Source organism: Hirundo rustica, chromosome 5, assembly GCF_015227805.2.
Source record: "Hirundo rustica isolate bHirRus1 chromosome 5, bHirRus1.pri.v3, whole genome shotgun sequence".
NCBI lineage: Eukaryota > Metazoa > Chordata > Aves > Passeriformes > Hirundinidae > Hirundo > Hirundo rustica.
In genome coordinates, this window is record NC_053454.1 from 11686798 (window position 1) to 11714241 (window position 27444).

At 38.4% G+C, this 27444-nt stretch overlaps 1 protein-coding gene and 1 long non-coding RNA gene across 3 annotated transcripts in view; one reads left to right on the forward strand and one right to left on the reverse strand.

The window, feature by feature from the left end:
* Positions 1–27444, forward strand: part of JAKMIP1 (janus kinase and microtubule interacting protein 1) — a 144403-nt gene that overhangs the window by 110603 nt on the left and 6356 nt on the right. Inside the window, exons 17-22 of the mRNA XM_040063920.2 lie at positions 2148–2249; positions 5007–5060; positions 6031–6096; positions 8440–8508; positions 11696–11773; positions 13321–13524. Coding sequence (XP_039919854.1) covers positions 2148–2249; positions 5007–5060; positions 6031–6096; positions 8440–8508; positions 11696–11773; positions 13321–13524 — 573 coding nt within the window. The remainder of the gene's footprint in view (positions 1–2147; positions 2250–5006; positions 5061–6030; positions 6097–8439; positions 8509–11695; positions 11774–13320; positions 13525–27444) is intronic.
* LOC120752604 (uncharacterized) lies at positions 1968–26256 on the reverse strand. 2 transcript variants are annotated; one of them, XR_005700767.1, is made up of 7 exons: positions 26136–26256; positions 21039–21821; positions 12553–13814; positions 11121–11243; positions 7872–8700; positions 7111–7277; positions 1968–3210 (listed from the first exon to the last, which is right to left on the reverse strand). It is a non-coding gene; the product is annotated as an uncharacterized LOC120752604 (long non-coding RNA). The 2 variants fall into 2 exon arrangements; XR_009207813.1 differs by lacking the exon at positions 21039–21821 and having other exon boundaries at positions 26136–26231.

Sequence of the window (27444 nt, forward strand, 5' to 3'; positions counted from 1 at the left end):
GTATCTGTGTGATGCACAGCTGTCACATGGTTGTATTGCCTGATGACACATTGTTCAGTTTCAAAGATCACCAGCATTCTTAACGCTGCTTAGAATAAACTCTCTGGGAAACCTGTCATTGTCACTCCTCCATTTTTATCACCTAGCACGTTTCACCAAAAATCTCGGCATGTGTAACTTCTCTGATAAAGATGAAAATGTCATGTATGTCTTCCTGTTATGTGGATGTTCTTTTTGTCTTACATTTCTTTTATCTTTTTTTTCATCCTTTATCAACCGTATGTTTTGATTTTGTAGCCCATTATATTCAAAATTATGAATTTAGGTTATTAGAATTTCAGTAGATGTTCAGAAAAATAGATACGCTTTCTAATACGTATCTTTGTATTTTATTAAAGGACTGTAAAGTAAAATAGAGAACAATTTAGCATTTGAATTGGCCATTGCACTAGAAATTGCTTCCTAAAGTGTAGGTGTTCTTAGAAGTAAAACTGTCCAAAAAAGATTTCTTAAGGAGTGAACAAACTATTCTCTAATACATCCTTCACAAATGTATTTTTCACATTGAATAGTCACATCCAAACCAGCTTATTATGTCATGTAAGGTTTTGTCATGTGCCAAAGATTGACAACTTCTTTCACAGAATAAGAGTGGAAATATTTTTTGTGTGATTACAAGAAAAGATTTTTTCCACAGTAGGGAAGCATGTAGACACGAATGTGACTGACAGTGCAATGCTTTAGGAAAACCATCAGTTCTTCTGGTAATTAAGACAGTATTTTTTAGTGCAGTTAAGTTATTTCAGATGAAAATTAGGTAAAGTGTAAAACACAATCATTTATTTATCAATTAGAACAGGGACGTTTAGGTGAGTTGAATGCCACAGCAGCTAATGAATTTTTAACAATATCTAAAATCATAACCGAATTTGGATAAGAATTAAAATTTTGGGTTTGGTTTACAACAGTCATTATTTAAGCCTCTTTTAAACCCAGAATTAGACTGTTGATGTAAATATTATTTAAAACAAAACCTCCGAGGGGGAAAATTGCATAGACTACAGAGAATTTTTTCTCTACACTGCAGTTTCAAATTAGGTTTAACCTAATTAATGAACAAGATTTGCCATGCTTTGCAACTTAAGTGAATGGATGCAGCCTGCCTGCCATATCAATTAAAGCACCTCATTTGTGATTTAGGAAATGGAGTAATACATGGATGGTCATAGGAACTAAAATATTTGTAGTAGTGGTCTCTCTGAGAAAATGAAGCTCACATTGCCAAAGTGTCCCCTTGTAATATGAGATGAACTCTGATGTTTCTTGACCATGTTCTCATGACCAGGGAGAATTCAGAGTAAGACCCAGTGCCTTGGTTGCCCAGAGTCTTCAGTCCAGTCATTTTTCACAGGCACATTAAAATTTAATTTAGGTAAAATTACTTGTTTATTATCGTATGCTATTTCTGCCTTCTGAAGAAATAATAGGTTGGTATTTTGAAGAAATGCATGGAAGTTATGTACATGGGCTAGTTAAGTTTTAGATATACTATAGATTTAGATAAATGGGAATTTATAATTTTTTATTTTGGCACTGTAACTGTAGAATGGTGCTGCCTTTCAACATATTCTGACATCCTGGCTTGTGGAGTGAATATGAATGAGGATTTTAAATGCTCTAATAGGAAGGTAGACCACAGAATAAACAGAAAACAGATAACACAGGTTTAATTTTAGTGAGAAAATCTTCAATAATACTATTTCATGATGGAGTTTAGTTTTTTTTTCTGCAGATTCTTCTTTCTAAATTTTTTTTATTGTTCCATGAAAGAAAACAAGGGTTAAATAATGTTATAACCGACATAAAAACCTGCAGAGTATTTTAGGGCTCCAGTGTTGCAAGGGTTCTGCAGCTGGGGAGCATCAGGTAGTTTTGCAGAAACTGTGTGCTTGGAACCAGCTGGCAGCTAACACTGTATTTGTATTTTTCCAAAATTCTTCAAATATGGTAAAAATAAGAGGAAGTAGAGTAGATTTGGAATGAGAGCAGGAATCTGCCTTTTTAATGTACAAGTATGTTTCGTAAGGGTGGGGAATAAATGTTAATGTATAATCACAAATGTTGTTTTTAAACAAATCTTTCCTCAGGAGAGAGAGCGAAGGTCACCAGCATTTAATCTTCATATAACCACCTTCCCTGAAAACAATGGAAGTGCACTTCAACTCTTCTGCCATCAGGAAGGAATAAAGGTATAAACAGTTGGATGGCTAGGAGCCTTTCTTGAATGACCAGACTAATATCCAAACAAATGGTTTGACACTTAGCAGGGAAGAAAATGCAAAAAAAACCCCAAACAAACAAACAAACAAAACAACCAACCAAAAAAAAACCCCAACAACAACCAACCAACCAACCAACAACAACAACAAAAAACCAAAGGTTTCATAAAAATATGATCTGGTTCTCTCAGGAGTTCCTCAGTGAGACTGAAGGCTGATTGATCAATATAATTTACATTTAGTCTAGGTAAGAATGTGATTCATTGTCAGGCTTGCTACAATACATGATTCGTGATACTAAATGTCTTCATCTGAGTTCAGAAATATGACATTCAATCCTTATTTTATACCAAGTTTAGTGAAGGCTTTTATTTGTTGAATGAATATGCTTAAGATATTTGCCAAGGCCAGGGCCTTGAAGCATGAGGTGCCTGACCCAAACTCATTCAGGTAGGTGGAATTCTTTTAGAACAAGAACAAGATAAACATCAGGATCTCCCTTGGTTACCTTCTGATAGAACGAAGCAAGAATTATTCTTTTCACTCCTGTTCCCCCATGAACAGGCTATTTGTGCAACTTGATTTGCATGCTGGTTCACATAAGATTGAATTCAGACTTGTATTGTCAGTGATGTTGCACAACAGGCCAGGGTAACTTTTCTACGAAGTAACTAAAGTATTAATCCCAGTGCCACTCACTAGTGGTTTATGGTTGAATTTTAGTTGTATTTACAAGTATAGGAGGCTTGTTGCTATTCAGTGCTTTAATGAGCACAGCATGATCTCTAGAGGAAATAAATGGAAATTGTCCCTGCATATTTTTAGGAAGTTGAGTAGTCTGAATGAAAAGAGTTAAAAGCTGCTTCTTACCTACAGATTTGGTTGGATACTCATCTCCCAAAGCACACCAAGTCATCAGTTAGCATATCACCTACAAATAGAGCCAGAGCTGCTTTTAGCTTACCTGTTCTTTTAGTCTGCATGTTGACTGTAGCAGCTACAGTGTACCAGCATCCATAATTCCCATTTTTCTCCATTGTCATCTGTGATATGCCTTAAAAGGTGGATTCTTTTCAATCTGCCTTTCAGTTCACTTACCTGGAAGGTGGAGCAGTTGCGTAATATGGGCAGACTGAAATAGTCGACCTTTTATCTGTTTTCAGTGCTTTTCAAAATTATTAGCCATTAGTAGCAATGTAGATTCCAGAATGATGCAAAATTTGATTTGGTTTCTGATTCTTCCTTTATGCATCATACAGAAATAAATTATTAGAATTATTCTTTCTGGCTCAACAGATACAAGAACTTGCATGTCTTAGTAAATTCCATTTTTCACGAGTGTAACTCATTGGCTAAAGAAATTAATGTTCAGCATTGCCAATGCTGATCATAATCAATAGTTTTGTTTTTAACATCAATCCAAAACCAAATGTATTAGGATCTGCAACATTCCAGAGTTAGTGATGTGCACAGTTAAATAGCTCATGTAGCATTTGGGAACACTCCTGAAGTTTTTGGGAAGAGAGGGAGGGGACATCTCAGGATAGAAAAACTTGGCCTTTTCTGAGTGCTGAGTATGAGTAGAAGTTGAGGGTGGAAGCATTTAACAAGGTTCTTTCGCTTTATGTATGTATATTAAGCATTTTGGACTAACATAAACTACTCTTTTCCCATGCTCTCAAGGCTTTCTGCCTTCAAATAGCATGGCTGCATACAGTCTGTCAGTGGAAATTATCCCTCGTCCATGTTAACTTGCCAACCAAACTTGGGATAGTTCGGAAGCTTTATATAGAGTTCTGGGGCTTAGGAATGGATCCTGGCACAGTGTTAAATACAGACATCATGTAAATTTTGTCAGGAAAAGGTTCTTCACTCAGGCGGTGGTCAGGCACTGGCACAGGCTCCCCAGGGAAGTGGTGACAGCACCAAACCTGACAGAGTTGAAGAAGCATTTGGACAATGCTTTCAGGCATATGGTGTGACTCCTGGGGATGGTGATGTGTAGGGCCAGGAGTTATACTCAGTGATGCATCCCTTCCAGCTCAGCGTATTCTATGATTATGTGACTCCAGGAATTTCTTTATTTCAGTGGCTTGTTCAGTTCATTGTCTGAGAGCTGAGTGGCAGAGAAATGTGGCTTTCTAATCAGAAAGATGATTGAGCTGGTAATGTTTGGAGGAGGATGTTTAGCCCACTGTGCACATTCCCTTCTGCCACTGTAAGGCTGATTTGAAACTCCATGGTTTTGTTTAACAAAGAAAATAAAAATCAAACCACCAGCAAATCTTTTTAGCGATTATTTGTTCATGCTCTCTGTCCTTTTAACTTCTGTAGCTTGATGTGGTTGATGCTCCATTCCAAACAAACAAACAAACAAACAAACAAACAAACAAAAGTATTTTAAGCCCTTTCTCTTCATATCTTTTAAACCTGTTTATCAGTTTTGATCTTTCCTCTACACACATTAGCAGGATGATAAGTGTGAATGATACAGGAACATTCTGCCCTCCTGCACAGACTCCAGGTTGCAAGTTATAGTTGAGAGTGACTTTTGGTTTTGTCTTAAAGTATCAGTAATTACTTTTGTAATTGTGATGCAAAACTGTGTTTCACTTACATTTGAAGTATTTTCATACACAGAAGTGAATAAAGGGTACATAAAATGTAGCATATAAAACCTGTTTCTGACCTACTTCATAAAAAATAAGTGTTGAACATCTTTTTCAGGATGTGAATATATCTGAACTTATGAAGAAGCTAGATATTCTTGGCGATAATGGGGTAATGCTTTTTTACTTTTAAATGTATCTCCAGTTTCTTGGTTAATTTAAGGCATTTCTTTTTCCACAGCAGATACTAACACCCAGGACAGTACACAGGGTGATTCTGATATGCGTGTATTTGTATGAAGAATATGAATGGTTAGGAACAGCTTTTACAACATTATTTTTTTTAGTTAAACTGATGGTAGTGAAAAGAGTATTTTTTTAAGGTTGGACTTGGTCTTGACTGAATGATAGAGAAAATAGACACTGTAATAGGCAAAGTGAAAAGATACAAAACAGAAGTCAAAGCCAGACCAAGTTGTGAATTATCCCTCTTGATTAGTAATAGTAGCACCTTCTGCTGTGAAGGCTATCACTGCCAGGAATGGATTTTCTGGGAGAAAGACAAGGATAACTGTCTCCCATTTTTCTTCTTTGTTGCTAAATACAGTATAAAATCTTAGTCACGTGTCTGGGGCACAAACATCCAGGGAACTGAGTCCAGTTTATAGCTAGAGTTATGAGATTGAGGTCCCTATAATACTAATTTTAAATTCTAGATTTACATGTTATGTTGCAAGTCCTGTGGAGGTTTCTATGGCACTTACTCTTTGCTTTGTTTTCTTTAATTGGAAGTCTGAAGTGCATGAAGGTGAGATTCACTTGCTGCAAGGCTTTGTCCAGTGAACTGGCAAAACCAGGAAAAAAATGGCAAAATCCCTGACTGAAACCACTTAATTTTCATTGAATGATCTGTTTCATTGAATAATCTGTTGAAAAGCTGTGGGGCTGGTATGCTGAAATAGAGTGGAACTAAGCACCCTTGGTTTAACTTACAGTACTTTCAGTCATGGGATCCTTTACGGTCATATCTATATTCCTAAATGTTATAACTGATTTGTTTTTTGAACTATGGCTAATGTGTAATGCTTGTGTTAAGGGATGAATTTTTAATCCAATTTATAATGCATCTTTTTGTATTTTAGAATTTGAGGAATGAAGAGCAGGTTGCAATAATCCAAGCTGGGACTGTGCTTTCCCTCTGTGAAAAGGTAGAATTCAATAAATATTTTTCTCTTCTAAAAACTGACTGTGTCTTCTAAGATGCCTCATAACTTTGCCAGGGAAGCACAGCTTTTCTGTTCAGGTCATCTGGATTCGTGCACGTATTCATCCTTACATGAATGTTGGGATTGTGATGTCTTGAGATAAAGCCAAACTTAAGAAAGAAACCCAGTTTAAAATAAAAACATTTTTTGGAGATATTCCCTTAGCATAAAGTACTAAAAATCCACTCAACACAAGAGGCTTTATTCCCAGAAGTGCTGGTGTCCTCAGTGCTCTGGGAACAGTTGTAAGGTGCCCTCTATAAGGTGCCCGTGGTCCCTTTTGGGCTCATTTCTGTGGATGACTGAAAAAGCTCAGAGTAGTTAGTGGTCTTTTCCTCTGTAAATTAGTGGACATAGAGAAAAAGTAGTTTGCACAAGATAAGCAATCAATCAGGTTACTCATTTCTGTATGGCTAGTTCTTCACTTCCAGAGAATATAATCTGTATATGAAAGAGGTGATATTTAGAACTAAGAAACACTTGCATATTTCTCTGAAGAAGCTCTGTGCATCCTTTATATATGTTTCCATTAAATCTTTCCTGATGTATTGTTGAAATTCAGAATCAGATATTTTAAATTAAAATTTGAGAAATTTTAATAATTGCTTTAATTGATATAATTTTTATAATCTACTTATCTAAATACCTTAAAGTAAATAATCTACATTAGGTGATTTAATAATCATTAATTTAAATGAGTAATTGCAATAAGCAAAATAAAAACGGGGAACAGGGCTAAAATCTCTATAATTTTCACTGTGTTGGGACATCAAAAGAGAAGGTAATGATTTTAGCACTTCACATCCAAAAAATGAAAGAGGAAGAACCCCACTATCCAAGGCTAAGATATAGACTCCCAAAATACTGTTCATGTCTCCTGTGTCCCTTGGCTTGTGAAAGGCTAACAGGCATAAAAACACCAGAATCAACTTTTTTTTTTGCATATCATTTGCATACCTTAAAAAAAAAATTAGACCTCTAATTTTTGCAAATAGCCCTTCACTTGATTGAGGGTAGCTGTGAGAGATGCTCAGGATTTCCCATTTCCATTGATTTCAGAATGCTCACAGTTTTGCTGAATATCTGTAGTGAGGCTTTCCTTAGGAGCATCTTCAGCTTGTCACCTTCAAAATGAAGGAAAAAAAGATGGTGAAAATGGAACCTGTGGGGAATATGGTGTTCCTGTTAATTTTTTTCTGTAGACAGCTAACCTGCTAAGCAGATAAAACAAAGTTCCATTTTTATTCATCAGTCCCTTAAATAGTGAAAGGTTCAAAATTATGAAGTAAATGAATTAACGTTTCATAAGTTGTAAACTTTTGTTTGAAATTTCTTATGTAAGTCTTGGAGAAAAAAGCTAGTATGTTCATTAATTCCTTTGAGTCTGAGGCCTAATGAATTCACCAAAACACTAACTTAAAGGAGTTGATGTGCAAAGGTTACCGAAAGACTTAAAGCAGATAAAGTAAAGTAAACAAGTAGTAAACAAAGCTTTTGAGGAAAGTGATAATTATCAGTGGCAAATCTGCTCTCTGTAAGCTAGTCATGGGTCCTTGCTGAAGACCAGTAGGGAAATTAAATGAAATAATTCAGAACTGACTGTTCCCATCCATTCCAATAAACTTAAATGGAAATATTAACATAATCCTGGTGATGGTTAGTAATTAAGCAAGAACCTTGTATCCATGCATTTAGCTATTACAATGTGTAATTTTTACCTTTGGAATGCAATAGCTGTTCTTCATTCCATAGTGGTAAGGGATTCATAGTAGCAACTACAAGAGCTTCCATCTGTCTGTTTTATTTTTCCCTCTACATTACCAATGTTTTACAAGTGAGCCTCTTCCCACAGAGAGTGCAGAATTAAGAGTTGAGTTCTCCACCTTGACTTTTGTTCAAATTACCGTCTGGAAAAATGCAGGACTGGAGGCCTGAAGTGAGATGATGGTTTCACAAATGAGGCCAAGAAGCATTTAAGTAAGAAACAGTCAGGTTGATCTTGCAATCTTGACCCAAGTCTATTTTGTTTCTCGAACTTTACAGGAAAAACCCCGTTTAACTTACTGTAGGAAAGCAACCTCCACTTTAGTCTTTTACTGTGTTTCTGCAGTCCTCCATTCTGCCTGTGCTCTCACACCCTGTTTATTCATGTGTGTCTTCAGAGTGAATAGATAGCATGGGAGGAGCATATGCCTGGAAGTGCTGGCAACAAACTTGCAAAATATTTGGTAGAACCCTTTTCAAAATCTCTGTTCATTTTCTATTTTTCTCTTCACACTGCTGTAGTGGTTGAAACAGATAGAGGGGACAGAAGCTGCACTGACACAGAAGATGTTAGACCTGGAGAATGAGAAGGTAAGAACAAAATAGCTCAAAGTATAATTCTTTTAGCTAAACCTCACCTCAAGGGAATGTGCATATATTTCATCCCAGGAAGGTTTCCTGCCTTTCTCTGCTTAACAGAGTTGGTGTCATGGTAAAATAGGCGAGTGGTTTCTAGAACAATCGATTGCTTGTATTCTTTGGGGTGAGACAGAACTTTCCAATCTATATAGAACAAAAAAGAATATATATACACAAATTAGGGCACAAAGTCATAACTGGAGAACATGTTAACCAAACATTGTCAAATTGTCTCTGTGCTTTCTTTGTGTATTATTTTGTCAGGCAGCAGCATCATCTTTTTAATGCTGGGATAATGCCAGGAGAATTGGCATGGGTATTTCTTTGCTCTCTGGTACTCAGCTTCTGGACAAGTTGTCAAGACCTCTTACTCCAGATGACCTTTCTTGCTCCACGGCCTTTATGCCTAAAGACAGAATGTTTTCTCAAAAAACAGTTCTGTCTTGAAGAACAAACTGACCTTATTTTTCCATATGTTGAATAGTTTTAGAAGGAGTGTTTGATTTTATTGGTTTACCATGCATGCTGTGCTTCACATCTTCAAATGGCGTTCCAAACACTGATTAATTAATCCTCACCACACCTTTTACAGGTAGATAAATAAGCAGCATTGCATTCATCCTAAAGAACAGGACAATGAGACAGGGAGGTTAAGTGATTTGCCCAGGGCCACTGAAGAAGTGTGTATTTGAGCCACAAACAAAAATAGAAGTGTTCAGATGGTATTCTGTCCTGAGTGTAACCTGTCATGCGAATTGTACTTTAACATAGATAAGATACTTTCCACGTTTAGTATTTCTTTATTTTTAAGTCTTGTTATGGAAAATTACAAAGGCTTGGGGAAGGGAAAGTGTCCATGAATACTGGAGTCTTTTGTAAAGAAAACTGGAAAAAACAGGGGGTTTATAACTTGATATATTATCTTCCCCCTTATTATCTCTGATGTTTTCAAGTCTTACTATGGATAGCCCTTGCATCTGTTTGTTTAGCACAACAATCTGAGAATTTGCATCCCTAATGATTGACTCAATGAGTTGAGAAATTATATTCTAGCATGATACTTTTAGAAGGACTGAGCACTGGTTTAGTTGACCTTGAGACCTGTGTTAGGGATTTGAGGTCCTATTCTTGTTTTCTTCCCTCTTGCTTTCTGTGGGCAGCCTTTACTATCCCATTTGAGAAGTAACATGATCAGGGCAGCTGCATTGCTATTCTGGGGTCTGGTGGTAGCTCAGACAAGTCAATCTACCTCTGTGGTGTCAGACACCTGTAAGAAAGTCAGGACCAGGCCAGTCCTTTGCTGTGCACTCACAATCCATGGTGGTGTTTCATCCTATACAACAGCCTTGCAGTTGCTGTAATGCATCCAGAAAATCAGAAAATGAGACACCTGGGTAGTCATGGTGGGATTCAGTTGCATAAATGTGGTGTCTAATACCATATCACATTCTCCAGAGTTCGGAACTCAGAATTCTGAACAAAGAGTTCTGGAGATGTCTACAAAGGGCTGAAAAACAGTCCTACAGGACTTACTGGAGGCTATTTCCCTTCAGGACCAGTAGCATATTTATAACATGCTGGAGTAGAAGATTCTAAAATGGTTATCATAGCAATAGATGCCCATCTGTTGCCAAACAAATTCCAGCCCCAAGATCAGGGTCTGACTTAAACTTCAGGTTTGCCTTCAATATTAATTAATAGGTAATTAAAAGAACTCCAAATCTACAAAATAAATTAATAATAAATATTATACTTCTTATACAGAGAACAAATAGCACTTTGTTCCTCTAAGTCCTCTAATACTGGTCTTATATGTGGCTACTGTCACCAGTTCTACATTGGCAACTGACACAAAAGTCGTCAGAAGTCCACATATATGTCTGATGGCAAAATTTTGCCAAGTAAGTGACTTTGAGACATTCCCATATCCAACAAAACTAACCAGATCAACAATATTTGAATTTTTTAATACAGTTAATAAAAGCTGCAAATAGTGATCTTAAGAACCCTATGTATTTAATTCAGTATTTATTCTATGTGTTGAGGAAATGCAAAAGTGTGTTGACTAGAAAAAAAGAATGATAGAAAATACTAGATTCAGTAATGAGGCTTTTCTCCTTTTTGTTCTACAACTAATTCTTTTGAGTGTGGAAACCTGCTTTGAAAGAAAAGTTAATAAAATTAAGTAACTATTTTATGTTCTATTTACATCATCAAACCTGGTCTAGGGGAAGATGTCCCTACCCATGATAGGGGGGTTGGATGAAGATGATCTTTGAGGTCCCTTCCAATCCAAACCATTCTATGATACTATGATTCAAAACACTCTAAAGGCTTGACTAATCAGGCAACCATTTGAATGTCCACAACTTGCCTGAAACATCATGTTTTGGATACTGAGTTCCACTGAAACCCCAGTCTGTGGGGTTTATATATAATAAAAGTGAAAGTTGAGGAGTTTGATTTTTAAGAATGTAAGTAAACAATCCCTGTAAAACTTAGGTATCTTGAAAACTTCTTCAGCTCTTCAGCTAGTCACTCAACCTCTCTGGGCATCACTTTACCTGTTTCAAACTGGTCTTCTGCCTGTACAAGCCGAGGACCGAGTTGTTAGTTCAGCTTCAGTAGCATGTCACGGGATGATGCTGCAGAATCCAGCTGTGGCCCTGCATGTTCGGGTTTCCTCCCTAGAAGAACAGATTAGACAACACCAATTAGGGCTTGCCCCATGATTTCCTTAGCATAATATTTCTATGGGATATTTTCATAAAGTGTCCTCTCTTTCCTTCTCTTTTTCCCTCCCTTGGCCTGCTCTGTGTAAGTTACAGCTGCTGGACCACATGCATGTACATCCCCACTCACCTTTTGCTGCTCTGTGCACTTCTGTCAGGTCCAGGCAGGTTTGTACACTGGAGTAGAGGTCAATGATTTCTAGGTACAATTTGTTAATACGATACACATATTTGAAGTGCTACTGTTGTAAATTTGATATTCCAAATATCCTTAGGATGAATGTGGTCATTTGCAATGAGTTTTCTTTTGCCTTCAAGCGGAAAGCTTATGTAAAAATGATGGCATTTATGATTCTTCATGAATTAGGATAAAGAGCAAACACTCCCTTGTTTTTATTATTACTCAGGACCTGTTCAGTAAACAGAAGGGTTATTTAGAGGAAGAACTCGACTACAGGAAGCAAGCTCTGGACCAGGCATACATGGTAGGAAAAGAAAAGTCATTAAATTTTTCTGATTGCACAGATCTGATAAAATGCAGGGTTTGTTTTGTTTTGTTTTTCTTTTAATTATAAATAGGATTCTTTTTTACTTTATATATATATTTATTTTTTTTCATGAGGACTAGAAATCAACTATTTCTTAAACAAAAGTTTAGGAAGTGGATTATAGTACTTATAAGTGTAACATTTTTGCATTGCACTTTTTATTCTATGATATGCAAACATCTTGTTGGTATAACAGGAACGGGAAAAACTGGTTTATGTACGAAAAAAAAAGACTGCTAAAATACCCCAGAAATTACTTTAGAACTTTTCCAATATTTCTTTTCCTGAAGCATTTGTAAGTATTACTGCTGCTAACCTATCCTAGATCAGGAATGCCTGTTCTTCCTATGCGATTCCTTCCTGCGTGATTCTATCCAACTTTACCCTTCCTTGTTTTCAAAAGGGAAGTTGCAACCTTGCCTTTTCTCAGGCTAAACAACACTTAGGAATTATCCAGCAATTGGTAAAACTATACGCACAACTTTGCTAATAGTTAGACTTTGGGAAATCAAAATATAATGTCCTGAAGCACTATTTATGCACTGTAGATGTTTCTTATGTGGAAAATGTTTTCAGAGATGCAGGGTCTAGTGCTCAGAGCAGATAACAGAGATAAAAGCAAGCAGGCACTATTTCTAGCACTGTGACCTTGGGCAAGCCATTTAACCTCTCTGTACAGCTGTTTATGCATCACTAATATGGATGGAATTACCTACCTCACAAAGGTGTTACGAGGACCAAAGGGAAGCGGTCAGATGCTCTTGATCCAAATATTGTTAGTCTGGATGCTGGTTTTTGATAGGAGCATATTAACCCCAGTAATCAAGGAAACACTGCCATGATTCCTTCCTTTCCTCTTCAGAGTACAATTCTCCACGTGAATGTGAAGTTCTGTTTTCTCTGCTTTGCGGAGTACTGAAGTTTTGCTCAGTGCATGAGAATCATGTTAGGAATCTGGCGGACAGCGAGAGACGGATGAAGGATTAGTGCATGCAAGTGTTCCTTCCTTCATTGCTCATGGCAGCTTGGAACTAAGCCAGTGACGTAGACTGTGAGCCATGGATATCAGGTCACTAGGGCCACAGAGAGGGAGAGTGAGATTTCTGTTCTCAGTTTTTCCTGTGGTCTTTTTATTTTATAGGATGGCTTAACAGTTCAGCTGCAGTTGAAGGAAATTGGTTAGTTTTAGTTTAATTTGCAATGTTCAGCATAAGGACTTGGAGTTTTATCAGACCTATCTTCTGAATCAGTGATTTGCTAGATCAGGACCCATCTCCCGGGTGTCAGTCCGTGCTGGGAGGCTCCGTGCACTCTGTGTGGAATGCTCCTCACTGCTCACGCTCGCTGCTTTCTGTCTTGTCTGTGTCCATCCTGCCCTCCTGCCCTAGCCCTCCCTTGCTGGCCTGCTCCTCTAGCTCTTGGTGGGTCGTTTGCTCGCTGGATTCAAACGTCAGCCTGTCTGTGTGTGATTTGGGTTGCATTAGAAAATCCAGGAGCTGGAGGCCACGCTGTACAATGCCCTGCAGCAGGATCCAGGCCGGCGGGCCAGCGAGTCGCTGACGGAGGCGCAGCGGGAGGATTTGCGGGCGGCGGTGGAGAAGGTGCGGCGGCAGATCCTGAGGCAGAGCCGTGAGTTTGACAGCCAGATCCTGCACGAGCGGATGGAGCTGCTGCAGCAGGCCCAGCAGGTAATCCCGGTTCTCCCTCCTCCCCCTCGGTGTTGGTGTTACCTCTGTGGTTGCCGCCACTGCCCGTACGACAGCATCGCTTCACCCTCACCTCGTGGAGTTCTGTTCGGTCTGGTCTCTGTACAGCTCCCGTGCCGCGGAGCCGTGTGGTGTCGGGACCCGGTTGCTGGGCATGGTGCGCACACAGATCGAGTCACCGTCTCACCACAAGGTGCTGTTGCACATCCTTCGTGTGTGAGCAGCCACAGTCTTCCACAGGTCTCCAATGGGAGCGTGTTGCAAGTTTAAGGCTGAAGTAGAAAAAAGTTAGTGTGTAACACTATGAAAAGAGTAAAGGCAGAAACAGTAGTTACAGGAATCCAAGTTTTTTATTCCCCCCCCTTTTTTTTATTTATTTTAGCTATTTGTAAAATCTTTTAAATAAAAGAGAGGACATCGCAGGAAGTCTTTTAAGAGGCCATTTACAATCTTTCATTCCTTTAAATTCATTCAGAAAAGCCTTGTCCATCCAAACTGCTTCCTTAAGCACAATTGTTAACAATTTGAATTTGTCAAGGTCTTGGCCTATAGAAGTGTAGTAATTATTTAGTATTGGTAGCACTCCTAGTGTTTTTGTGCAAATATGCAGTGAAACAAGAGAGCTGCATGTCTCAGGGTGTTAATTAGTTACTACAGCAGGAAAAATTGTTTCCGAGGATTGTGGTTCCCCTTTATAGTAGACTCTGGAAGTTGTAGGCAGATGTCCTAGTCTTGAGGACTGCTTGGCTACTTTCTGTGCAAGTCTGAAATCATATATTGTAAATGCCAAAATATGCTATGCAGATGTGTCCAGAACAGTGTTGCTGTTTCAGGTGCTGATTCAGGTGCTGGGGCAAGAACTGCTTTTAGTTTAGTTCAAGCCTCTCTCTGTTCAGGTTGGCTTTGTAGATGAATATAGATGAAACTGATGCAATGTGACCCAGCACAGTTGTGATCATCTCCTATCATCCTGCAGTGGTGGGAAGTGCTTAATGGTGGCAGTGCTAGACCTGACCTCTGAGTTCCAAGTCCTTTCTCTAGTCCTTGACTCTGTTCCTTTGATTTGGAGTGTGTAACACTGAGAGCAGGAGATGAACTTATTTAATGGTGTCACCTATTTTTAGCATTGCATCAGCAATGGTGCACAGAAAGCTGGAGAAAGCTGGCAATAAAAGTGTTGGAAAGAGGAGTAGAGTAAATATATTAAATTTGATAAATAAGGATGGAGACCGAAGGTATTAGTTTAATGTTATTAGTGTAGCTGAAAATTAGTGAGAATGGAGTTTTTTATTAGTCTCTTAGGCAGTCCAATTTCCTAGCCAGACTGTTGGTATTTTACTCAGAACAATAACACAGCACTTTTCAGTTGGGTAAATATTTTTTGTCTATGACATTTAATGGGTATGAATGACTTTGTGTGTTGAGTAATGCCTCTACACTAAATAATTGACAATTTCAAATTTTAGCATCAGACTAGATACAGTTTGGTCCTTTGTTTTCACCAGGAATGTGGTTTGCCACATTTGTGTCCCTTGTTAGAGTGTATTTTTGGGGCACCTGGGCAGAGCCTCTAAGCTGAGATCACGCAATAGTAGTAAATAGAAAGGAAAAAATAGGAGTAGATTTGTAAAGTGAAATAGTTTTTCCAGAGGACTCAAAATCCATATTTTATGCATATCTGGGGTTTAATTTAGATTTTGTTCCAATTTATTCCATGGCCTGCTTGCTATCAGTTAGAGCACTTTATATGCACATCTGGAGCACATCTTCTGTTAGTCCAGTACATGTATTCACAGATTGCTTCACATCATAAGGTTAAATATGATGAGTGCATAGGAAAACAAAGATGCTAGCATAAACATAGCTTCATTAGCCATGGATGTTTATGTACCTGTCCCCAGACCCATTTTATAGGATGTCATTAGAGTTTCATGTTGTGCCCATCTCATTAGACATGCTAATGTTACAGTCCTGCAGGACATGTTAAACCAAATTCCACTGCTTAATAAGCACATAAGTATTTTAGTCATCTATTTTTAACACACGCACACACACACACACACACACACACACACACACACACGTGCCCTCCCCCTACACACATTCCCTATTAAACAGGAAAAACAAAGGCGAAGATGCTAGTTAATTTGCCTAGGATATTGGAGGGCTAATTCTCACTGGATTACTTTCATCTCGCTAGCAAATGACAGAATGAGTGCTACACAAATAAAACCCCACTTGTGCTGGCAGAATCCTAACGAATGGATGAAGCTGCGCTAAGTAAAGTAAAGTACATCTCTGATAAGTACTCTCTTTTCCTCATATATTTACATCCAGGAGAAGTTTTGCTGACACTGTGACATCGGCAAGCAACCACGGCACTTTGGGTGCGTTTGTTGTTCTGGCAAAACACTAGTCTAGACCTGGCCAGATTTAACACCCTGCAGTGCCTCTACTGTTATCTGCAGCACTTCTTCCTTCTGGAGGTTACAGAGAATGATAGGACGTGATGGACCTGCAAGGCTTAATACAGAGTCTCCTTGCTGCAAACACTCTCAAACTTTCCCTGAAACAGAAACCACGTACTGAGGACTCCAAATTCTATGAAATTTTGGAAGTTCAATCAGTTCAGAAGAACTGTTTCTTTGCTTTCATTACCTTCTGGTCTGCCTGATACAAGGGCTTCAGATGAAAAACTCTGCTTATCTGGCAGGCTGGCAACAATCTTCTCAGAGTCAGAGTTTCTGTGTCATAGAGTGGGGGTTCAAGGAGATCTGATGATGAAGCAAGAGTTCCCTCCTTCTGCCTATAAATGATCCTTGACCATAGGTGCAGGGTGCAGAAGTGGTAAGGCACATGGTGAAAGCTATAGTTTGGTATGCAGGGTTTCATTATAGATTAATTGCTTCATGCAGAGACTTTGAGGATTTAGCATGTGAGGTGCTGGTTTTGCAGAACTGGTAAATGTCCTTCTTGGGGAATGACTGTCTGAAAGGTATGGGCATAAGGAAATGGGTAAATGGCTGCCCAGGTGTGAGACTGTGCTGCTTTATGTGTTCTTCTTTGTCCAGATGCAAAGCTTGAGTTCTTGGCCACTGGGTATTGACTTTGTTCCAGTGAAATAAATGTATTTTAGGAAGTTAGGCTCTGTATTACACTGGTAGGTCTGTTCTTCTTGGGCATGTACAGCCCCACATTATTATCATTCATTAGTATATAAATGGAACCATTCATGTATACCCATTGTGCATTAAGGAAACCAGGCCTCTGTGGAGCCAAATTAGACAGACTGTGTGATTAGATCTGCTTGCTAAGGCACACAACACTCTTATTAAATCCAGAGTGCAACATGCAGGTCTGAGGGACAGATCCTCAGCTGAAGCACGTTGGCAGTACTCCCTATAAGTCAGAGAGGGTGCTCTGATTTACACCATCCTCTCTATCTGGAGGAGGTAAAACATGTTAATTAAAAATCTGTCATGAGCAGCTTGTGATATTTGCTCCCAGCAATAGTGCATGTGCGGATATTGCCGTCAAAAAAGTCTCATTGTGCTACACTGCAATTACAACCTTTTGGAAATCATTGTCTGGTTTATTTTTAGCAGGATTTCATTTAAAAGTAACATTTGTGCTCTAGTCAGTGCAGTGGCATGACTTTACTGGGTTTTTTTTTGAACATATGAAGGTCATTACTAGGAGGTTCTATTAAGAAGAGTAATTTTTTTATGTATATACTTTAAATCGCTTCTAGAAAGAGAGAAAAATGTGTTGTGTAGATATAAAATCCATCTCTGAGAAAGGATATTTTGAACAGAGCAATGCGACATGTTTATGAAGTAGTGATATCAACTTCCTAATTAAACAAACTCAAAAAACAACAACAAAAAAACCCCAAAATACAACAGCAGCCCAAAAAAATCCCAGTACAGAAAATCCACACAACATCGTGGTTAGTTCACCTTAAAAGTAATTTTTGTAATTGTCTTGTCTTCTAAAACTAGTAACTATTTAAATGTCAAATTATGCTTTATATAAATCAAATTAAAACCCAAAATATATTCCTGTTGGTTTTACTGTAGCTGCTTTTGGAGTATGAAACTGGGGAAAGCCAGCAGAAGCAGGCTTTAAATTAGGATAGATTTATTCAAATTGCACTGTTGGCAATATTCAAACATGAAGAAAATTTATTATAGAAATGTAATTTATTCTGATTTCATCTGAAGTTATTTTAAATCCAAAGAGAAGATAGAAAATCCTTGAAGGATAGCAGATTGACACACACTCAGTTCCAAAAATGGCTACTGCCAGTCAGAAGGTATATGAAAGACAGGTTTTATTAATATAGTCCAATAATTTCCCAGAACACTCTTTGTGTAAAATTGTTAGAACAAAAGAAAGATAAAAGATGGGTTAGTTCATTGTGTCATCAAAAAGTGTGATTTTTTTTTTCCTAAGTTGTACTGTAGTACTATACTAAACTGAGTGTGTTTTATTCTAACTCGAGTTAGAATATTCTTGGGTGAAGCTCAGTTTTACAGAGTGAAAGAAATCGTTACTTCAGTTCTAGACCTGAACATAAGACATCTATGAACTTCTGAATCCAATTCATTTAAATAGTTGGATTATGGCTGTAAAAATTTTAACTATGTTTTCTTTAAACTAGGGCATTTATTCCATGACCAGATTGGATTATTCAACAGTAGCAAGAGCAGAAACTACCACTTTATTTGCATGTTTTACTAGAAGAAGGCAAAGCTTTAGGACAGAGCAAGTACTGACCTCCGTGTGCCACTCCACAGAGAAGGGCTCACTGCTGGTGCAATGCCTTAGGCACTGCTTTTCATGGACACTGAGGAAAAGTCAGAAACACCAATAGCTTTTTTTATCCTGAAATGTCAAAATATTGCTTGAAATTAAGAAAAAAACTCCTAGTTCTCTTCACTAAGTTTCTTAGTTCTTTTTCTGACCAGCATTTTTTTTCTGAGTGCATAGTTCTTCCAGCTTAAAGGCCAAACAAAGCTGTGGCAAATGCCATTGCTCCATGAGTTCTCCTTGCTCTCTTGTGTATATGAACAATTTTTCTGTGCTGGGAGAGAAGTTTGTTTACGAATCCATAGGGTTGGATGCTACCATATCTATATGATCATATTGGCTCAGCCATTTATAATAAATATTTGTTTTTGGAGGGGGGTGGTTGGTGTTTGTTTCTCACCCAAGGAGGATTATTAGCGTTTAATGTTTGACAAGAAGGATTATGGGGGAGGGACAGAGGGAGGGAGGATGCTGTGCTCAGTGTACCTCATTGATAGACATAAGGAGGGGTTGTGTTAAATCTGCCCTCTTTGGCACACTGCTTTGTGACAGAGAGGACAAGCTGAAGACAACCCCTCCACTGCCGTGTGGCCTTGTGCCAGAGAGGCTGGCTTGGTCAAAAACTCACAGCTGTGTCAGACAATTTAGAAATTAGATAGGAGTATTACTATGAACCTTGCTGTAATAATAACTGGGGAGGCTCAGGTAATTTTTCCTCCGAATCTACACAGATTTAATGGTTTAATGTTTTTATTTTGAATCTCAAATGTTAAGGTGCTAGCTGTTTGCATACAATATGAAGAGGTATACATAGGGTAACCACAGATTTTGCTTTTTTCCCCCCTCAGTATTAATGGTCTGTACTTTGTTGTTTAAAATGTAATAGATTACTGTTGATAATACAAATTTTATATTCATGAATCACTCCTAAAAGCATCTGATATACCACAGCTGTATAACTGTCATCAGTATTCATCAAGCACATCATGACTAGACTAATCGTAGTTGACCTGTGGTATTGATTTGTCATGCAGGAGTGAACATGAGTCTTTCAGCACATTATTGCTACAGAATGACAATATCACAATAAATTTCTGTAATTTCTCACAGCTGACGTGCATGGCAGATGTGAGTTAATTTTAGTAATTTCTGTATGTTCATCTTACAGTGCTTCCCTATGTTTTCTTCATATAGTCTTCAACTGTGTCTGCTTTGCTTATTGCTTTAGTGATGCTATTTGTCTGAGTAAGTGGTGATAGAACTGCTGTAATACCTACAAAAATATATCTGAAAGGTCTGCTCTCTTTGTCCTAAACAAGGTGTGATTGAGGTTGTACTCAAAGTAAGAGCAAATGTATGCCTTGCAATAATATTAGGATCAAGAAGACTCTTGTCTGAAATTTGAATGCTGAAATCCTCTCATCTGAAATCCTGAATACTCTGTTTCTTAGGAAAAGCCAGTGGGAGCTGAGGAAAGGCAAGTCTAAAAAATAAAGTGTGTGAAGTTTGTTAGAGAAGTTAAGGATAAATGTGTTTTCATGGGCACAATGCTTACATGTATCATTGTAATTTTCTATGTGGGAATTTGTTATTTAAATATCTGAATGTAAAATAATCTAATGCTAGATAAATTCTACATTATACTTCTGGTTTTTTTTTTTTTTTTCTCCCTGTTAATGTGTCTAGACTGTCACAGTTTTAAGATGTTGAATGTATTTTGTCTTCTGAGCTCACATAGACTTAGCATAGCCATTCTGTGTAAATATAAATCGAATGTGACTTAAATTATTGGTTTTCCCTAATGAAAAGGAATAAGACTGTTGATATTACGTTAGATATCAATGTATGTTGTTGCATATGTTAAAATATTCTCAGTGTTTAAAAAGATTAATCAAGTTTACTAATAAATACTACATACATATAGTAATTTTTATCAGATTATAACAGATAGTTATTTGGGGCTGAATGCATTTATAAAATTCCCCAGTTTACTACTACAAATGTGACTGAATACATATGCTGAGAAATGCATCAGTGCTGCTGCTAAAAGGTTCATTCTCCTCAGAAAGGCAAATAAAGAAGCTACAGATAAAGATTAAAAGGAACAATTCTCCCACATCAGTAGCTATTAATTGGATTACAATGGTTGAGACTGCAGAACAGAGAAAAGGATGAATTTTTTACCTGCTTTGCAAACAAAATCATGGTGAGAATTAGAGAGGTACAGTCCACCCAAAATGATCTATTATTATCCTATGCAACTGGCTGAAATTTACATTAAGTTTTCATTCATGAAGTAAAATAGGATGTCGACAAACCCAGCTGAAGCTAATGCTGTTGCAGTGGCATTTTTGTTTCCTTAGGACCATTACACAAATCACATTCTAGGAATATGGGATTAAAGGGAACATTTGGATTTCTGAATACAGACCCCTTCCAGTAGCAGATCCAACAGCTTGAGTAATGCATGTGACAATTGCCTATGCAAATTGTATTTTTAAAACACTACAGGCTTTTAAGCAGCTGTTAAAATGCATTAGATTTCAAAAAAGCCCAAGAAAAGAATGTGTTTATCCATCACTTTAGTGATTTGAATAATAGCTAAAGGCAGGTCAGTTTATATTCATCTTTGTTTAAATTTATACATGTAACATGCTGTTCACACTACTGAAGATATTACATACCTGTGTCTGAACAGTGATGGGAATCTTCTTCAAATAATGATATAATGAAACAATATTGATTCTTCCCTCTGTCAGATTGATAAAATATCTCCCATGCTGAATTTTGCTGTAGAATGAGATACCTTCTTGATCATAAGATGGCTTCAGAGATTCAAAACATGGTTCATGTCAGATATAGTCTGTCCGTGGTGCCTATCCTGTGAATGTACTTTAACCTGAACCTTTCCAACATTTCAGGGCCAGGCTCTAAGCAGCTTAGCAAATCCTTCTTTGTCTGCTTTGTGCTAAAATTATCAAATTGTTTTCTTGGATTTGCTGGTGAATGTAAATCCAATAAGAGTGTCACAGGAACCGTTAAGGTGATTTCTAACCCCCCTGATTAGTACATTCCTGTATTTTCACAAGTACAGTAGCATGGCAAGGAGCATATTTTGCAGCTAGATTGATCTTGGTGCTGCTGTTTGTAAAACAGTACATTCATATGGATGGGCTCTTTACTTATTTAGGGATCAAGAAGATCAGTTCTGCAGTTTGTCTGAAAGATGAAATTTGTCACAAAAGTTTTTTTCCTGATAGATTTTTTTTCTCCATTTCACAAAGCTTCTTGAGGATTTGAAGCAATCCAAGATGTTGGTTCAGGACTGTGAATGTCTGACTAGTGCTATAGGTGAATTGGAGAGGACAGAAGGCTTGCATGAAGAAGTCCACTTCACCTAGCCTGCATCACTGCCCAACAGTGAGAAAATGCAGAAATTCTCTGTCTGTTTGCAACTAAAGAGGCAGCTGGAACATCAAGTAAAAAAACAAAACAAAACAAAACAGAATCTATGAAAGGTACCATGTAATTGTAGAGTGACACAGTCCATTTCTCATCAGAACTTGTGATAGCTTGAAAGACAAGTTTAATCAAATGAGGAAGTGCACACATTTTGGCTGCTTAGGGGAGGAAATCTGGACCTGGCATTTAAGTGCAGTGGGGCACTTCTGTGCATTTCAAATCAATTTTCTTTCTTTGTATTACCGAGGTTCCTCCCATGTCTAACTCTCAAATTTATGATAAATCATTACTGTGCTGAAATGTGGCCTCCAGTATAAAAAATGATAGCTCTGAGACTGCAATCCTGGGCTCATTGAGCTCAGCCTAAGGATTTCCATTAATTTCAGTGCTCCTTTACAAGGGGCACAGTATTAATGGGCATGGTACCTAATGTAGATGGATTGCTATTAAAACACGTGCTGGGCACTCGTACTTCATGTGTTCTGTGTGGGAATGCCATTAACCTTTTTTATTAATGGAGCAATATTGTCATTTTGGCTAAACCACAAGCTGAGTCTTCTAAGCCTGTGTTACTCAAATGTCTCTATTAGTGAAAGTAGAGTAATATTTCCAGGCGCAGATCCACCATCATGCTACTCGCATTTTGCCTAAACTTCGATTCCTCAGACTTCCCAAAGATGTAGCTTGCGGCCTTAAGGCTGCAGGAACCAAAGTATGCTACAGATTACAGAAATGTGCCTTTTGAAATCAGTACCAGACTGGTTCTCCACTGGAAGGGTACTAATATGATTTCATTGACTCTTTGTCTTCAGTTTTAAATACTGCTTTATCCTTTATGTTGCATCCTCGTGCAAGGGAGTAATGACAATATTCAATCTGCCTCCAGGGTTATCTAGCCTCTTGCTGAGTTTGGATGCAGACTGATTATTGTCATTCCTCCCTTGCACAAGGGTGCTGGAAATTTTCCAGCTATTGGGAAAATTGAGCTGTAGTTGCAGAGATCCCTGAATTGGTCCCACCAAGGCCAGTTCATGTACCATACTGCCTATAAAGCAATGTTTCTAACAAACCTAGACACTCCCACTCTGTAGGAAGGTCAGACCTGCTGGGAGTAGGAATTTGTAGTCCCATCTTGGTGTCTCAGTCCTCTGCTACTTGAGAAAGCAAGAGCTGAGTTATCTTAGTTTCCCTGACAGTACTGGAAGGCATGTGTCTTCCAAGTTTACCAAAGAGAATTGCTTAAGTGAGTCACTGCACTACAAGAAGTGGATCCTGTTTCCCAGAAAAATGAAGTTTCCATCATGAGGTGAAAGGAAATGGAGGGTTATGAACATTTATGAGGGGTCTTCTGCACATCACGAATCTTCTGCTGAAAAAAAAGTCGTATTTCTTGCTGTTGGGGCAGTTTGACAGCCCTTTGTGTTTGGGATTTTTCCAGGAATTAAATTCAATAGGCCTGCAGTCAGTGAACATATAATTTATATAACTGTGGTTGACTGATGGTAAACGTCCCTTTTGTGACTCTGTTAGTAACATAATGCCACATCTAGAGCCTGCCACACTAGGGACAGTCTTTGCCTGTCTTTGCATTACAGACTTCCAAAGGAAATGTGTACTTTAGCTGCCTGACCCTTCTAGATGTGCTCTCCCTTACTTAATTGTTAGCACTTTTAGGCTGTTTCATCTGTGCCTCCTGCCTTCGTACAAGTGCTGCCTGTGTAACTACTATTAAGAATAGCTTTATAATGGAACTTAGAAGTGAGTTCAAATCGCAGTTAAGTAATAAGTAAGGCATCTTGAGCATCTTTTTTTCTGTGGATGTCTGGCAGTGCGAGTGGATGTGTGAGCTGAGCCCCGCTCCTGGCAGAGCTGCAGCTGGGCATAGCCTGGCCAGCAGAGCCATCTGCTGATGGCTCCGCACAGGGAGCACCCTCAGCCCCGGCTGCACCACGGCTGCTGGGAGCACTTACTCAGAAGGGGCAGCAAACATCATTGCTAGGGGAAGAATGATTTATTTATCGAGTGGGTGCTTGCCATACTGAAATGGGGAGAGGTCCAACCCTCTTTGGAAAGTCAGGGAAGCTCCATGCAGGGAGTAATTACAAAGGCACCATCTATTATCCAGAGCTTTTGTGATGAGATTTTATTTGCTCTTGTGAAAAAAATCAGTGACACGTAAGTATTAATTATTTTGGCAGGTTGGTTTTGAATGCAGGCAAGGTAGACGGTGTTAGGAATCTGTCCCATATGTTTACACTCCTCTTTTCCATGGCTGCATTCCCATTGCTGTTTTTTCACCTGGCTGTAGCTGTTTGCCTACAGTATCTCCATTGCATGGTCCCATGATTTGACTACACAGGGTTATTCTCATGAATCCTGTCAGCCTCAAAAAGGTGCACTCGTGTGACTGACGGGCAGCTGTTAACTGCAGGAACACAGGAATTGCTAGAACCCAGCAGAGCACTGCTCTACATTGTCCCTAATCCTCGCTCTGACTGTGACCAAGCTAGGGATTCTAAAGGGAACACAAACACTCTGCTGGATTCAGGTTGCTGTCCATATCTTTTATCCCTCTCTTTTTAAAACAGGAAATAAAGAGAACAGCCTGTGGCTTTCTTTTCAGCTGAGACTTTCAGAGTTCTGAGAGCAAAACAGAATCAACTATGTTGCTTCCTCGCATTTTTTTGTGCTGTTGAATTATACTGGATTTTCAAGGTTCCTGCAAGCCATGTCATAGGTAGAGCTGAATAAATCTTTTTATAGCACAATTGTTACAACTCTATACCACATAGCAGGAAAAGCTCAACTTAATGATCATCAATTTACACCCTGAGGCATAAAAGTATGTAGAATTCCATGATAACAATGAAATAATTCTGTGTGATTTATTGTCACAGTCACACTTTTGCAAACATAAACAAATCAGAATATACTGAAAGCATCTAATCAAGTGTTGAGAGTGAATCCACAGCTTCTTGATTGGTAATTCTTGCAAATGAAAGGAACACTAGATAAAGATGGAAAGGCTTATACTGAATCTCAAACAGTCCTGCCTTGGTCTTAATTGGTATCTCTAACTTCTGTGTAATTTCCTTCTCAGTAATTAAATACAGCCTTTGACTGATGAATATGTCTTGCTACTTCTAGAAGATACTTTTTTGTTACAGCTATGATTATTTATCTTACATATATTTTCTAAAGTTGTATTTTGGAAATTGTTGTCTTTGTGATCAAGATAATGCAGTAAATGCAGATAGGCACAATAAGGGAAAATTATTCTTTTAATGTATTAAATACTCTGTGCAAGGGTAGATCTGTTGGTTTTCTTCAGCCAATATCTTGCATATACATGTATATATTTTTAAGGCTTTCTCTACAGTTAAATGGAAATAAATGATTTTATCAGATTTTTTAGGATATATAAATAGCTGAACTATGCTGGTTATCCTCCAGTGCTGTCCCTGGGCAATCAGAGGATATTCATGGGAATAGCTACACCCACTTCATCCTCCTGGGTAATCCTCCAGGGGAAAGCTAGTAAACAACCAGGAGCAAACAACCCCAAGCTTTGATACCTGATGAACAATTTCAGCCCAAGGCTGTATTTTAAAACTCTTTTTTTTTGACCTATCTAGATTTGAAGTCTTTAATTTCTGCAACAAAGAAGTTAGTTACAAAATTTTACTCATTTGCAGCAAAAGTACTCTGTCACTGTGATTTCCCCTCGTATGAGAGGAATACAAGCTGTTTAAACAATCACCCTTCAGCGACAAGTCTGGAGCAATGCAATTTCTGCACATCAGTGTCTGCCCTGCTGGCTGTATCCACGCTGTGCAGTGCAGCAGCAGTGCCCTGGCCACCTGCCAGCCCACGCCCTGCCCATGGCTGCTATCAAAACGTTCCCAGGCACAATTCAGTGAGGTGATAAACAGTGTAGCACTACAGCAAGCAGGGAAAGCAAGAAGTGGCCACTACTGAGCAGTAGATTGTAGTACACAATCAGGTAATCAAGCCCCATGGCATGAGCAGGAGCCTGCTGATTCCTGGCTGAACAGCACTAAGAGCTGCAAGTTCAATCTAGAATCTGTTATCCCAAACCCTTTGGGCCCCACACTGGGCACCAAACAGAACTGCTGTGGTTTCACCCCCTCTGCAGCCAAGCCCCACACAGCCCCTTCCTCCCTCCCTCCCTCCCTCACCAGCAGGATCAGGAGAGAATTGGAAGAGTTAACTAGAAAACTCATGGATTGAGATAAAGACAGTTTGATAGGGAAAGCAAAAGCTGTGCAGAGAAGCCAAACAAAATGACATAAATTCACCATTTCCCATGGGCAGGCAGGTGTTCAGCCATCTCCAGGAGAGCAGGGCCCATCATGTGTAACAGTGACTTGGGAAGACAAATGTCACCATTGCAAATGTCCCCCTCTTTCCAGGTTCTCCCTCCCACTTTATACACTGAGCATGATGTCACATGGTCTGGAATATCCCATTTGTCAGTTTGGGTCACCTGTCCTACCTGTGTCTCCTCCCAGCCTCCCATTCACTTCCAACTTCCCTGCCAGAGTGGAGTGCGAAAAGCAGAAAAGGCCTTGGCTCTGTGTAAGCTCTGCTCAGCAATAATAAAAACATCTCTGTGTTATCAACCCTGTGCTCAGCACAAATCCAAAACACAGCCCCATACCAGCCAGTGTGAAGAAAATGACCCCAGCCAAAACCAGCACAATCTGCCTTACTGTTAGCAGTCTAGTTGTTTTGAGGTTTTTTTGTAGATTTTCACTGCTAAGAAATTCAATCCTTTGTGTATTCCCTTTCAGCTGGGAGGTTTTCTTTGTATTTTAAGTGATTTTTAAGAAGGTATATGTTTCCGCACCTTAAAACTGTTCTCTTACCTTTCATCTCCCCAAATTTGACAATTATTACAGGAGGAATTGGAAAATGGAAAATAGCTGGATAGCTATATAATCTTGAGAAGATTAAAAATTAAAAAGGTTAAAAATTCATAAGGGAATAATAACATCTCGATTTTTACTTGATTATCAGAATTCCCAAATCCTAAAAATGCCATCTTATCCTAATTAACTTGTTCTTTTAGAGAGGAACACTTGTTCTAAACCCTGAGGTGAGAAAGCCACCAGATGTTCAGTGGCTCTTTTCTTTTCTTTTCTTTTCTTTTCTTTTCTTTTCTTTTCTTTTCTTTTCTTTTCTTTTCTTTTCTTTTCTTTTCTTTTCTTTTCTTTTCTTTTCTTTTCTTTTCTTTTCTTTTCTTTTCTTTTCTTTTCTTTTCTTTTCTTTTCTTTTTCTCCTAAAAGCCCACTCTCAGGAGTTATTGAAAAATACCTTTAAAATAAATGATAAATGTTGAACATGAAAATGGCATTTTAAAAAATTGCATCTCTCCACTTGTCTCACTACGGTCAAATTTTACCTCAGAGAGGTGAAATTTGTCAGTCAGCTCTGGGATGTGGTTATAAGTAGGAATCAGCATAACTATAAAGAGTAGGAGAGAAACAGGAGTCTGCCTGATGGGTTAGAGATGTTTGGGGTGATTTTATCTGCCTACTTCTCATCCCATGTGTTTTTACAGTGATTGTAACATTCCTGGTACATACAGTATATGAAGATGATCTC